The sequence below is a fragment of the Neolamprologus brichardi genome, chromosome 19 (genome assembly GCF_056152115.1).
Source record: "Neolamprologus brichardi isolate AB-2024 chromosome 19, ASM5615211v1, whole genome shotgun sequence".
Lineage (NCBI taxonomy): Eukaryota > Metazoa > Chordata > Actinopteri > Cichliformes > Cichlidae > Neolamprologus > Neolamprologus brichardi.
Genome location: NC_142122.1, coordinates 16,625,391 through 16,640,792, shown reverse-complemented (window position 1 = coordinate 16,640,792; position 15,402 = coordinate 16,625,391). Strand labels below are relative to the sequence as shown.

Below are 15,402 nucleotides of genomic sequence, written 5' to 3'. Positions count from 1 at the left end.
GTTCAAGATCCCCGTGCTGGGCAAACAGGTTTTGAAGCTGTTTGAGCTAAGATTTTCAAGTTATTCACATAATGAAAACCTATACTTTGTTTCGGGCGAGTTCCCCATTCAAATGCATGTAATCGTAGGAAACGCACTGTCTTGACGAAATAAAGCGTTTTTGTACAACTTCATATAAATAGCTGTAAGTCTTGATAGAAGAAGCATACACACATATTTAAGGCGTTATCTTATACAGTTCAAGATCCCCGTGCTGGGCAAACAGGTTTTGAAGCTGTTTGAGCTAAGATTTTCAAGTTGTTCACATAATGAAAACCTATATTTTGTTTCGGGCGAGTTCCCCATTCAAATGCATGTAATCGTAGGAAACGCACTGTCTTGACGAAATAAAGCGTTTTTGTACAACTTCATATAAATAGCTGTAAGTTTTGATAGACGACTCAGACACACATATTTAAGGCGTTATCTTATACAGTTCAAGATCCCCGTGCTGGGCAAACAGGTTTTGAAGCTGTTTGAGCTAAGACTTTCAAGTTATTCACATAATGAAAACCTATACTTTGTTTCGGGCGAGTTCCCCATTCAAATGCATGTAATCGTAGGAAACGCACTGTCTTGACGAAATAAAGCGTTTTTGTACAACTTCATATAAATAGCTGTAAGTCTTGATAGAAGAAGCATACACACATATTTACGGCGTTATCTTATACAGTTCAAGATCCCCGTGCTGGGCAAACAGGTTTTGAAGCTGTTTGAGCTAAGATTTTCAAGTTATTCACATAATGAAAACCTATACTTTGTTTCGGGCGAGTTCCCCATTCAAATGCATGTAATCGTAGGAAACGCACTGTCTTGACGAAATAAAGCGTTTTTGTACAACTTCATATAAATAGCTGTAAGTCTTGATAGAAGAAGCATACACACATATTTAAGGCGTTATCTTATACAGTTCAAGATCCCCGTGCTGGGCAAACAGGTTTTGAAGCTGTTTGAGCTAAGATTTTCAAGTTATTCACATAATGAAAACCTATACTTTGTTTCGGGCGAGTTCCCCATTCAAATGCATGTAATCGTAGGAAACGCACTGTCTTGACGAAATAAAGCGTTTTTGTACAACTTCATATAAATAGCTGTAAGTCTTGATAGAAGAAGCATACACACATATTTAAGGCGTTATCTTATACAGTTCAAGATCCCCGTGCTGGGCAAACAGGTTTTGAAGCTGTTTGAGCTAAGATTTTCAAGTTGTTCACATAATGAAAACCTATATTTTGTTTCGGGCGAGTTCCCCATTCAAATGCATGTAATCGTAGGAAACGCACTGTCTTGACGAAATAAAGCGTTTTTGTACAACTTCATATAAATAGCTGTAAGTTTTGATAGACGACTCAGACACACATATTTAAGGCGTTATCTTATACAGTTCAAGATCCCCGTGCTGGGCAAACAGGTTTTGAAGCTGTTTGAGCTAAGACTTTCAAGTTATTCACATAATGAAAACCTATACTTTGTTTCGGGCGAGTTCCCCATTCAAATGCATGTAATCGTAGGAAACGCACTGTCTTGACAAAATAAAGCGTTTTTGTACAACTTCATATAAATAGCTGTAAGTCTTGATAGAAGAAGCATACACACATATTTAAGGCGTTATCTTATACAGTTCAAGATCCCCGTGCTGGGCAAACAGGTTTTGAAGCTGTTTGAGCTAAGATTTTCAAGTTATTGACGTAATGAAAACCTATACTTTGTTTCGGACGAGTTCCCCATTCAAATGCATGTAATCGTAGGAAACGCACTGTCTTGACGAAATAAAGCGTTTTTGTACAACTTCATATAAATAGCTGTAAGTTTTGATAGACGACTCAGACACACATATTTACGGCGTTATCTTATAGAATTCAATATCCATCCCCGTGCTGGGCAAACATGTTTTGAAGCTGTTTGAGCTAAGATTTTCAAGTTATTCACATAATGAAAACCTATACTTTGTTTCCGGCGAATTGCCCCTTTCAAATGCATGTAATCGTAGGAAACGCACTGTCTTGACGAAATAAAGCGTTTTTGTACAACTTCATATAAATAGCTGTAAGTTTTGATAGACGACTCAGACACACATATTTACGGCGTTATCTTATAGAATTCAATATCCATCCCCGTGCTGGGCAAACAGGTTTTGAAGCTGTTTGAGCTAAGATTTTCAAGTTATTCACATAATGAAAACCTATACTTTGTTTCGGGCGAGTTCCCCATTCAAATGCATGTAATCGTAGGAAACGCACTGTCTTGACGAAATAAAGCGTTTTTGTACAACTTCATATAAATAGCTGTAAGTCTTGATAGAAGAAGCATACACACATATTTAAGGCGTTATCTTATACAGTTTAAGATCCCCGTGCTGGGCAAACAGGTTTTGAAGCTGTGTGAGCTGAGAATTTCAAGTTATTCACATAATGAAAACCTATACTTTGTTTCGGGCGAGTTCCCCATTCAAATGCATGTAATCGTAGGAAACGCACTGTCTTGACGAAATAAAGCGTTTTTGTACAACTTCATATAAATAGCTGTAAGTCTTGATAGAAGAAGCATACACACATATTTACGGCGTTATCTTATACAGTTCAAGATCCCCGTGCTGGGCAAACAGGTTTTGAAGCTGTTTGAGCTAAGATTTTCAAGTTATTCACATAATGAAAACCTATACTTTGTTTCGGGCGAGTTCCCCATTCAAATGCATGTAATCGTAGGAAACGCACTGTCTTGACGAAATAAAGCGTTTTTGTACAACTTCATATAAATAGCTGTAAGTCTTGATAGAAGAAGCATACACACATATTTACGGCGTTATCTTATACAGTTCAAGATCCCCGTGCTGGGCAAACAGGTTTTGAAGCTGTTTGAGCTAAGATTTTCAAGTTATTCACATAATGAAAACCTATACTTTGTTTCGGGCGAATTCCTCCATTCAAATGCATGTAATCGTAGGAAACGCACTGTCTTGACAAAATAAAGCGTTTTTGTACAACTTCATATAAATAGCTGTAAGTTTTGATAGATGACTCAGACACACATATTTACGGCGTTATCTTATACAGTTCAATATCCCTGTGCTGGGCAAACAGGTTTTGAAGCTGTTTGAGCTAAGATTTTCAAGTTATTCACGTAATGAAAACCTATACTTTGTTTCGGACGAGTTCCCCATTCAAATGCATGTAATCGTAGGAAACGCACTGTCTTGACGAAATAAAGCGTTTTTGTACAACTTCATATAAATAGCTGTAAGTCTTGATAGAAGAAGCATACACACATATTTACGGCGTTATCTTATACAGTTTAAGATCCCCGTGCTGGGCAAACAGGTTTTGAAGCTGTTTGAGCTGAGAATTTCAAGTTATTCACATAATGAAAACCTATACTTTGTTTCGGACGAGTTCCCCATTCAAATGCATGTAATCGTAGGAAACGCACTGTCTTGACGAAATAAAGCGTTTTTGTACAACTTAATATAAATAGCTGTAAGTCTTGATAGAAGAAGCATACACACATATTTAAGGCGTTATCTTATACAGTTCAAGATCCCCGTGCTGGGCAAACAGGTTTTGAAGCTGTTTGAGCTAAGATTTTCAAGTTATTCACATAATAAAAACCTATACTTTGTTTCGGGCGAATTCCTCCATTCAAATGCACACCCTAAAAAGTAATTAATGGGACCTTTAGTCATTACTTACATATATATGTTGTTGTGAAATGAAAAATCAAGTTCATAAATACTGTTAGACTTCCTAATTAAAATTTTTATTTTATTGAGTTCGGGTGACACATAAATTATGCCTCTTTACTCAATATATAATCGTGATTTGTCTGAATTTAAAATCTTCTTTTAATCAAAAAACAATATAATTTTAAGTTCTGTCGATGTAAAATACAACTTGATGACGTGTAAACAGCTCACAGTTCCCTTCTTCTACTCCAGTGGACATATTCAACAGCACGTGTTCAAGGTTTATCAAGAGCTGTGTTCGTCGCGAACAGTGAGTAATTTTATGCGAAATTACACATATTTGCAGTCGCTCTGGATTTTGTTAGTTTACTTTAAAACAACGACATAACATACATAACATACATCTTAGCTTGCCCCCGCGTTTGTGTGTTTTAATATACACAGCAGCTAATTCCGCGATAGCATAAATTGTTGGGCTCTTTTTGGAAAATTTAACACTGACGTTACTCTAATGCAGACCACTGTAATTGTCTTATAATTTTTAAAAGTTAGCGGACGTTGTTAGCCCCGGCGCAAACTACTATGCTAACGTAGCAAGCCAAGCTAAGTTGTGTTCACTGTGATTTTATTTTTGAAATGTGAAATTTATTTTTTGAAGGGAAGCATTTTATGTTAGTAATTGTTAAAAAACGCTTCTAAATTTTCGTAACGTTACGTGGTGAAGTTCAACCCCATTGGCTTCTGCGCAGGAAGTGCGGTCGCCATTAGTCCGGTGTGTCTGTTGACCGCTAAGAGCGGTTCTTCACCGGCTGCTCAGCCTATTTTCACAGGTAAAAGACCAGACTTAAGTGCACTGTGCCGCATATGGTAGGGTAGTTAGCTGTCCCTAATTTTTGGGGACTTTCCGTGTTTTGTAGAGACGTAGAGGCGACGTGCATTGGCACTGGCTGTAACATTGATATGCCTCAATAAAGTTTGAAAGTAAGAAAAAATCAATAGCAGGCCGCCATCTTGGTTGGGTCCCCATTCGCCGCCAGTGCATTTTTTCTACTGAGAAATGTATTCACCCATGGTAAATAAGGAAAATGTTTAAATATTTTTCCAAACAGATCAGGCAAGAAAGGTCAATAATCCCACATATGGTTTCAGTAGTATGCCAGTTTTTGCAACGCTAGGGTGCACAAAAATGACCATAGCTGCTGACTCAGCATTGATTCCAATTTGGTTTTGGAGAATGAAATGAAAACAGATCAAGTGGGATTATTGACATTGTAGCTTGTGCATAAAAAAGTTTGGTTTTTTTTTCGTATTTACTGTCAGAAATGATTCTGTCCTGTCATGCCACACCTTATGTTTGCTTTTGTTGATAAAAAAAACTATATATATATATATATATATATATATATAATTTTTTTTTTTTTTTTTGAGTTAACACATTCCTCAGTAGAAATACATGCACTGGGGGCGAGTGGAGACCCCTCCAAGATCGCGGTCGGTGGGGATACACGCTCCAACAGACTGGCCCAGTCCATGTCACCTCTATGTATATTTGATCTATGGAAAGCCACGTTAGGCTTTCCAGCACCCAGTGTATTCAGGTCTATGTAGTTTTGAATGTTTGGTTCTAGCTCACACAGCTTTGACAGGTGAAACTTATTCACTGTATTGAAGACTCACAGGTGAAGTTGAAAATACCATCTTTTGTATTTTTGTGCAGGCACGACTTTCTGGTGTTATACACTGTCCTGGCGTTGCAGATCTAGGGGTTCCAGTTAAGACGTGGTCAGCCTTCTAAAGAAAGTGGGAATCTCACCGAAATATTCAGTTACTTTGCTGTGTTTCTTGCCAGGACAAAGGCTCAAACCATCATCTTCTCCTGGTATCGAATACCAAGGGACCTTCTGAAGTAAGCTTTAACAAGTGAGCTTGAATTGAGTAATTCAGAATCATGAAGTATGGATTGGCCTTGCAAAATCTGTAAATTTGCAACCTCCACTAAGGAAGAGCTGATGAAACATTATAGGTTACGCCATATCCCCAGTGTACAGCCTCTGCCATGTCCTTACCTAGATTGTTTTTGTTCATTTAAGTCATGGGGTAGCCTAAAATCACACATATCAAGGAAACACTCAACTCACTCAACAGTGAGAACCTCTGAAATACTCAGTTTCTGTTGCCAGTTCTGTAATGTGGGCACATTTTCCACTGAAAAAGAGTATTTTGAACACCTTCGTCAACATTTGAAAAAGCAAGAAACTGTGTCCTGTGTTTTCAAAAATTGTAGTTTCAAAACTAACATTTATGGAACATTTGCGTCACATAAACATCGCAAGCACACTCCCCACTCTTTAGATGAGTTTAAAGAAGACGTTTGAAAAGCCTTTACAAACAGATCAGTGCAGCGATGTAGTTAATCAGGAGGGTGAACAATCTGACATTGAGGAGTTTAGAGATGATGATGTGAATGTACTGCCAAAGTTGATTGAAAGAAGCTTGGCTCATTTGATGTTGAAATTAGAGAGTTCATTTCATGTTCCCAACCAATGCATTGATGACCTTGTAGAGTCGTTGCATTTTATTTGTCATTCAGCTTCCGCTCCCATCATGAAAGACATTTTACAGAGACACAACTGTGAAGTTGATGAAGCCATTGTGTCTGAAATGGTGAACAACATATGTGTTGCTAACCCTGTTAGCGCTGCCCTTTGTGATGGTGGTCCTCTCTCTTCTGCCTTCAAAAGAAGAAAGTATTTTAATGAACACTTTTCTGTCGTGGAGCCGATTGAGTATATTCTTACTGGAGAGAGTAGCTTCCAGTATGTTCCCATTCTAAAGTCTTTACTTCAGGTTCTTAGCAGGAAAGATATACTAGACCTGATCTTGAGTGAAGCAGAGGTGCAGAGAACTGTGTACAACTCATTTCATGACGGCACCTTTTACAAAACCAACGAGTTGTTCTCAAAAAATGACCTTACAATTGCGCTAAATCTCTATGTGGATGACTTTGAGATTTGCAATCCTCTCGGTACATCCAGGAAAAAACACAAAATCACATCTGTATATTGGGTGTTAGCTGATGTCCCTTCATTGCTCAGATCTGAGCTAAACTCAATCTTCTTAGCAATTCTTTGCAAGGCTGAGGATGTAAAGAGATTTGGTTACAGTGCTGTGTTAGAGCCACTGCTCAAAGATCTTGTGGTCTTAGAGGAGGAAGGACTGTATGTTCCATCACTGGGTAGAAGAGTCAAAGGCACAGTGTTTAGTGTAGTTGCAGACAACCTTGGTGCCCATTCTATGGGGGGATTTGTTGATAGCTTTTCCAGTTCATATGTCTGTAGGTTTTGTCTTGGTGAAAAGTCACAATTTCAAGATGGTGAAGTGAGAAATAAGGCATTCCCACCCAGAACAGCGGAACAACACACACTGCATGTCCAGGCTTTACAGGAAAATAACAGTTTGATGCATGTTTATGGAGTGAAGAGACAGTGTGCACAGACGGCAAAACTTAAATATTTTCATGTTTTGTCTGGATATCCACCTGATGTGTTGCATGATCTCTTTGAAGGTGTAGTGCCCCTAGAAATAGCACTGTGCCTAAGACTATTCATTCACAACAAATACTTCACTCTTGAAGAGCTGAACAAATGCATCAAAGAGTCCCCCTATAAATGGCCGGACAAAACCAATGCACCACAGCTTGTTCCTGTGAACTTTGCACAACGGAAAAGTGTGGGGGGCAATGCCCACGAGAACTGGGCTTTGCTTCGTCTCTTGCCACTCATGGTTGGATCAAAAATCCCTGAGGCTGACCCAGCATGGGAATTGCTTCTTGTGCTTTGAGACATTGTTGAGCTTGTTGTGAATCAAGTGCACACAGAGGAGACCATTTGCTTCCTGGACAGTAAGATATCTGAGCATAAACACAGGTTTCTCATGGTTTTTCCAGAGCAACGCCTCATTCCAAAACACCATTTCCTAGAACATTATCCAGAACTTATCAGGGCTTATGGTCCTCTGGTGTCACTGTGGACAATGCGGTTTGAGGCAAAGCACAGCTTTTTCAAGCGTGTTGTCAGACATACTCGTAGTTTTAGAAATATTCTGCTGTCACTGGCCATGAAGCATCAGTTGTTGCTTGCTTATAACCAACATGATTCCAGAGCTGTCAGACCATTACTACAGGCTACAACACTGTCTACAATGGATGTTAGTGTGCTACGAGAGGATATCCAAGAAGCACTGCAGGCTAAGTTTCCTGGTGAGACATGTGTCCAGATAGCCAAAAGTGTGTGTTACAGAGGCACCAAGTACACTAGTGGAATGATCCTGGCTTATGGTTCCACTGGTGGTCTACCAGATTTTGGGGAGTTGATCCAGATTGTGGTTTTGAAAGGCAATGTGGGATTCATAGTGAAAGGTGTAACTGCTTGGTCAATTGAACATCTGAGGAGCTATGTGCTTGAGAAAACTGGTCCAGTGAAAGTCATAGAGGCAGCTGAGTTATCAGACACGGTTCCCTTGATTTCTTACATTTGTGGCGGAACAACCATTATGACTCTTAAGTGCAGCATTTATGTTCCATAAATGATTTCCATACTTTGTGTGGAGATTTTCAGCTGAAAAAAGACAAACCCAAATCTCAGTCTTTCTACTATTTTCAGAGATGGCATATAGTTAATTGGCTCCTAGTTTCCATACATGGAGATCAAATTTTATTATATTATGCACTATTTAGCTGTTACTAAGAATTACAGAAACATGTCAAAAATTTGGTCTACAGGTTACCTAATGTCACAACCGTCTCAACTTCGAGTGATCCTTGCAGATCATGATGTCCGTAAAGTTGTACTACCATCTGGAATCCCAGAAACGGTGGATGACCTTTATTCAGCCATCCGTGATACCTTTTCCATTACAAGAGACTTCTGTCTTCACTATAAAGATGCTGATTTTGGTGATGAGTTTTTTACCCTTGTTTCGACAACTGACCTTAAGGACAAGGACACAATCAAGATTGTGTTTCTCCAGGACCAGGAGCCTACAATAACCTTGACCTTAAGTGATGTGACCAACGTGACTGATAATCCATCTGAGGAGGACCTCATCTGTGTCAACTAATGACACTCTGATTCTTTCCGCATCCGAAGATAGTCCAGGGCACCGTTACCAGCGCTGGCCTGTTGAGTTTCAGATTCCCAGCTTTTCTGACCTCACAGAGATCCAAATTCGGTCAGCCAACGAGCGCTTCCAAAAAGATGGGACTCTTCTCCCTACAAAAGATTTAATTCCACTGCTGCCTGACATCCTTAGAAAACTAGCAGAAGCTATTTATAAGTATACTGCTTATCCATCCAGTCTGCAGATCAGTGAGGTTGCAGAGGCCCTGACTCTAAAGCATTCCTGCCTGAAAGAACCAGGGTCCTTCAATGGATGCTATGGGTGGGCGCAGCGTCTAAAGTACAAGATGAACAATTTCAGAAGCAAGCTTAGAGGTCTCGGCTGCCCTGAAGTTGAAGTAAACTCACTTAAGAGGAAAATGACATGTGACCAATACCCGGCAAAGAATGTCAAAAAACCAAAGAAGGCTGAGGTGAACTACCTACCCCCTCATGCTCAAGGTGAAACTAGTGAAAGTTTGGAAAAAGAGAGAATCGAGCTACTGAGTGAAGTGATGAAAAGGGACAACTCCAGAGTGGTAGCTCAGAAAATGGACAAGACGTTCAGCCTTCGTCGGGAGGAAATAGTGAAAGAGGCCCCTGCCATCAGTGACTTCATGAAGCACTGGCCTGCTCTTTTTAGCGAGGTACAGGTGAAATAAAATGTTTATTAAACCAGTGTTTTTGTGTTGTGGATTGATGAAATTACAAATTGAAGTCGGATAAATAAAAAATTTAGAAATGCATATATTTACACCTAATACATTTAAATGTTTACAAATGCACATTTGGATTTTCATTTATGAATTATTTATACTTATGTCTCTTGTTGTATTTTATTCTGGTGTGCCCTGCAAATATGTGAAGAATTTAAGAGGATAACAACAGTCAGCCTTGAATCAACCTTTCTGGCCAGGCTTGACCAATGCACCCCAAAACTGATGGCCTTGACCCTGTCAAAAGGAGGAGCTGCAGGTCTGAGGATGAGGCAGATTAAGGACATGCTTCTCCAGGTATAATGAATAACTTTATGAATAGACCTTTATTTGCATCTGCCTTACTTTTTTCATGTCAAATGTTGATATGGCTGCTTTGAACAAGGTCCATTGTATACTAACACTATTTTTTTCCAAAATTGTTCATATTTTGGTTACACTTGCATCTAGGGCAGGGCAAAAGAAGAAAATATGTCGTCTGTACAATATATACTGTTTATTATTTTTAAATAAAGCTCTATGATTTACATAAAGTGTTTCACACGCGCAAGCACGTTAACAATACATAACATGGAGGAAGACTGTATCTGTGCCAGTTACATTGTAATTGAATGAATGGATATTTATTGTTATTATACAAGTTCAGAGCACAAGTACAACAAAATGTATCTTTATTTTAGTGCTTTTACTTATGAAGAAGGAATGTCCAGGTGACAAGCGCAGCGTTTGTCAGATCTCCGCAGAGTGAGACAGCCATGCCCCCCACTGTGTGCAGAGTAAGCAGGTCCCAAACAATAAGAAACTCAGGAGAATAGCCAGATCACCTTTTCCACCTTATTCCAAATGAACTTTTTTATTATTTAATTTAAAAAAATGCTATATCATTATGGATATCATTTTCAGTATATAAAGTAAGCTACTTACATCTGATTTTTTTTAACACATCTATTTTTTTCTATCAATCAGGACAACACAGTTGAAAAGCGCAGAGAAATTGCTATTCGCTGCCTCATAGTCTATCTTGGAGAGAAGGAGGAGGATCTTTTCAAACAATACAGAGTAAGTACTTGAGTTGGTTTTTAATTTTTTGTTTAGTTTTGAATGCATGTCTCTGTAGGGTCTTTGTGTTTTGTTCATTGGATTTTCTGTTCAGGGTTGAGTATTTAAGTCATTCAGTGCCATAGACATCTTTAGACGTCAAAATGAATCCGAACGCTCAGTGCCATAGACGCCTCTTGAGCTTTTTATTGAATTGAGAAGGTGGTGGAGTTGATTACATGGATAAAATCCCACCAGCGTGACAGTCGGCTCTACTGAGAACGAGTATTGTGGCGCGATTTTTGATCCAGCTCGTCATTTCGAGCTTGAGGTGTCTGCAGCCTGACGTCATGGTTTTTCTAGCGATTCCAGTGAACATGAACCGGATTTATCTGACCAGTATCTCCTGTTAGAAACTTCTGAAGGCAGCAGGGACCAGAATAATGAACGATTTGCTGCATAAAACACACAGAAATTGTTGATAGACGAACCGATGGCCGGGTGGGGGGTGAACAGACTAAGTCGCGCACTCACTTGTGCACATGCGGGAGTAACACACACACACAGACTCTCTGAATCATAAATCAGTCGCCTTTTTCTTATATATTTTTCAAATGTTGAAATTGTCTATAAACAACTATTTTTATACACAAAATAATCTGCCAAAAGTACATTTTTACAGGTGATTTTTTTACTTTCATAGTAGTAAAACATAGTTGAGATGTTGCATGAATCATTGAAACACGAAATATTTACATCAAAGTCACTGATCTGCTAGAAAAACCTATTTACACAAAGCGCTTTTGATCCAGAAACAGGTGTTTTGTCATGAAAGTTTCTCTTTTCTACTGCAGATTTCTAAATAAAAAAGGTAGAAACATTTTTTTTTGCTGCTGAAAGAAGAGAGACTCATTTTTGTCATGGTGGTTTCAGAATTCACATAGTCATAGAACAAAATATTCTGTGAGCCTTCAAAATCAGTGAAAAAGCTAAATATCTCTGGCACTGAGGGGGGTATGAAATCTGAGAGTGGCTGGCACTGAATGAGTTAAGGGACATTCCAACCCTAAGTGAAGATATGTCTATTGCCATGTATAAGTGAGAAAAAAGCATTTCAGAATTACAATCTGAAGATGTTTATTGCCATTGTCATTGAACATAATTTGCTGAATAGAAACCTTTTTCCGTGATAAGGTGCAACATAAACACACAGGATAAAAAATTTTGTAGCCAGCGCAGTCATTTTCCTGATCTGGCAGCAGCTTTAGCAGAGCATAAACAATGGAAGTGAATGGCAGGTACTAGCATTTTGTGTGCAAAAGTGATTAAAATCACTCAATAATGATACCAAGTATTCCTGGGGAGCTCAACAATCATGCTGACTGCAAATGAAAAGTATGAATTGACATGAAGGATTTTCAGGAGCCGATTTAGACTTGGGACTACATTACGACAAAGCACTGCTGTAAGCCTCCACATGGTTATAACACAGCAGTTGAAGCCACTGCCGACCAGTGTCTATAAACCAACATGCTATTTGTGCAATATTTCTTCAACAAATCAAAGACCCATCCATTGTTACTGCAGCTTACTATGCTTGTATAGTAGTGGCTGTGTGTGTTTGTTTATGGAAGCTGGAGGCTTTTTCAACTGTTGCGTTATATCCATGCACCATGCAGTGGATGTTTACAGCGGTGTTTGTCGTAACTGCAATGTAGTCTCAAGTCTAAATCAGCTTCTGCAAATCTTCCGTGTTACTTTTGCACTTTCCATTTGCCGTGAACATGATTACTGAACTCCCAAGAAATATTTGTTTTCATTACTGAGTCATTTTAATCACTTTTGCACACAACATGCTAGCACCTGCTATTCACTTCCATTGTTTATGCTCTGCTAAAGCAAATGGATTGCTTCCGGATCAGGAGAATTAGTGTGCTGTTTACAAAAGGCTTGTTTCTCACTTTCTAACTGTGGCAATATGGCAATAGATAAAATTTCACTTAGAAGTGGAATAACCCTTAAAAATGATTTATTAGATTTTCTTTTCAAAGTGGAAAAACAAAACTGTGAAAAACAACACATTTTTTATTTTAAATGTTGGATTATGGTTTAATTTAGCTTTTAAAAATTACAGAATGACAAAGTAAAATCACTGAAAAACACAAAAGACAACCTGTTTTAGCTTATTTTCCTACCTGTAGTAGTTCATTCCCCTATGCACGTCATCCTGAAGTGCTTGAGCTATGTATTTTATACATCCTAACATTTAATTTCTCCTACAAGGATGAGGAGGAGCTCAACGCAGACCTTGCAATGCAAATCATGAAGATTGCTATCATTGGTGATGGGCCTGCAACCATCATCGTTGAGGGATCCAAGATCCTGGAGAGGATTGATGTTGCCAGATCCTGTGCTTTGATGATGGGAGTAATCTACGCTCTGAACCTTACCTATCCCAAGCAGCTGAAATTTACCTTTGAGGTATTTCAAAAGCTATGCCATGAGCTTGATGGACAAAAAGCCAGCTCTAAAGTAATGAATCTAAAGTTTGGTATTTTCTAGAGCAGACTTGATAGACCATTCGTGAGTGAGTTTCACAAAAACCTTATTCCTGCATTTCTGGCACTACTTCATTGTGTTTTACTAAATTTTAAAGCGCTGTTCTTAAGTCTTCTGAGTTAATGTTTTGCCGTGTCTTAAATGCTGTTATTTGCACATTTTTAAGGAATGCGTTTAATTTCTCCCATGACCTGTGTTCTGAGGGTACTGGTGTGTTTTAAAGTTTGTGTAATGCCCTCTTTAGCTGGCCTTAATCTTGAGGGTGAAAAGTCAAATATGGAAGAGAATCAAGAATACTTTGTAAGAGTGCTGACAAAGTTGAATGAAAGAAGCTTTGCTCATTTTATGTTTAAATTAGTGCATTTAATGTATAGCAGCCTGTCATCTTTTGTTTTGATTCACTGTCACATGTTAAAGTAAAAAAAAGAGGATTCAAGTAGTAGGTTGTATTACAATTTTAATACACAGTTCCTTAAGTTTCAGCGGGCAATTTGTGTTCTAGGAAACTGAAGCCCACAAATCTTGCACTTCGCACGCACGTTAAAGAATTGTGATGTTTGTTATTGTAATTAAATGGGTCTAACTCATTTGAATACATCTGTCTGAATTTCTATTCTTTCTGAGCACCAGGTACGAGTCCCTTAGCTGATGTCCAGGTATTTGGCATCACATCTGCCGCATTCAAACAAATACACACAACATCCATTTCTTTTTCTGAAGGTCATGACACAAGAGCACACACAGCGCATGTTAAGGCTGACCTTCGTTTGGGGAAAAAAGTGATCGACAAGTTTCTAAGGTCTTAGAACCTTGACTTCTTTGTGGGCAGGCACCACCATGCATGAGCCTGCCCACGCGGTAGTCATGGTTATAAGACACAGACAAATGATCAAGGTTGTATTTTGGAGTGACTTAGCCTGCTGGGAAATAGGTAAATGCCCTTATAGAATCTTCTGTAGGACCAAAAAATTACTACACTGTAACCAAAATATCATATTTGACCAACATAAATACTATTTATGCCGACAGTTAAGTTCATTTTAATTATAAATGTGTTTTATTTTGATCAAAAAGTTACTTCACCATACATAAATATAATCTTGAATCAACTTAAATTCCTGTGTGTATTTGTTGACAATTATTAAGTTCATGTTACTCAGAATGTGTTTTTTTTGTGGCCAAAAAGTAACTTCACTATACATAAAATTCACATTGGATCAACTTAAATTTTTGTGTTCTAGTCAAAAATTATTAAGTTAATTTTACTTAAGAATGTGTTTAATTGTGGCCAAAAAAGCTACTTCACCATACTCAAAAATATTGCTTTGAATTAATGTTATTCTGCCAGAAGTCGGCTTAACTCAAAAATTCTAGTGGAAAACGTTAACATGTTTTTTTTATTTGAACCAATGTTTTATTTATTAGAGTGCATGTAATCGTAGGAAACGCACTGTCTTGACGAAATAAAGCGTTTTTGTACAACTTCATATAAATAGCTGTAAGTTTTGATAGACGACTCAGACACACATATTTACGGCGTTATCATTAAAGAATTCAATATCCATCCCCGTGCTGGACAAACAGGTTTTGAAGCTGTTTGAGCTAAGATTTTCAAGTTATTCACATAATGAAAACCTATATTTTGTTTCGGGCGAGTTCCCCATTCAAATGCATGTAATCGTAGGAAACGCACTGTCTTGACGAAATAAAGCGTTTTTGTACAACTTCATATAAATAGCTGTAAGTCTTGATAGAAGAAGCATACACACATATTTAAGGCGTTATCTTATACAGTTCAAGATCCCCGTGCTGGGCAAACAGGTTTTGAAGCTGTTTGAGCTAAGATTTTCAAGTTATTCACATAATGAAAACCTATACTTTGTTTCGGGCGAGTTCCCCATTCAAATGCATGTAATCGTAGGAAACGCACTGTCTTGACGAAATAAAGCGTTTTTGTACAACTTCATATAAATAGCTGTAAGTCTTGATAGAAGAAGCATACACACATATTTACGGCGTTATCTTATACAGTTCAAGATCCCCGTGCTGGGCAAACAGGTTTTGAAGCTGTTTGAGCTAAGATTTTCAAGTTATTCACATAATGAAAACCTATACTTTGTTTCGGGCGAATTCCTCCATTCAAATGCATGTAATCGTAGGAAACGCACTGTCTTGACGAAATAAAGCGTTTTTGTACAACTTCATATAAATAGCT

At 38.3% G+C, this 15,402-nt stretch overlaps 1 protein-coding gene across 1 annotated transcript; it reads left to right on the top strand.

The window, feature by feature from the left end:
* Window positions 1-8,914: 8,914 nt before the first annotated feature.
* On the top strand, window positions 8,915-13,782 carry LOC148097205 (uncharacterized). Its single transcript, XM_087832855.1, has 4 exons — window positions 8,915-9,522; window positions 9,727-9,887; window positions 10,557-10,649; window positions 12,912-13,782. The coding sequence occupies exons 1-4, from the start codon at window positions 9,183-9,185 to the stop codon at window positions 13,188-13,190; spliced, it is 873 nt and encodes a 290-aa protein (XP_087688981.1). The 5' UTR covers window positions 8,915-9,182; the 3' UTR covers window positions 13,191-13,782.
* Window positions 13,783-15,402: the final 1,620 nt, after the last annotated feature.

Coding starts and splice junctions, on each gene's coding strand:
- LOC148097205 (XM_087832855.1), top strand. CDS start 9,183: ATGAACAATTTCAGAAGCAAGCTTAGAGGTCTCGGCTGCCCTGAAGTT. Junction 9,523..9,726: donor GCCTGCTCTTTTTAGCGAGG/TACAGGTGAAAT, acceptor TCTGGTGTGCCC/TGCAAATATGTGAAGAATTT. Junction 9,888..10,556: donor TTAAGGACATGCTTCTCCAG/GTATAATGAATA, acceptor TCTATCAATCAG/GACAACACAGTTGAAAAGCG.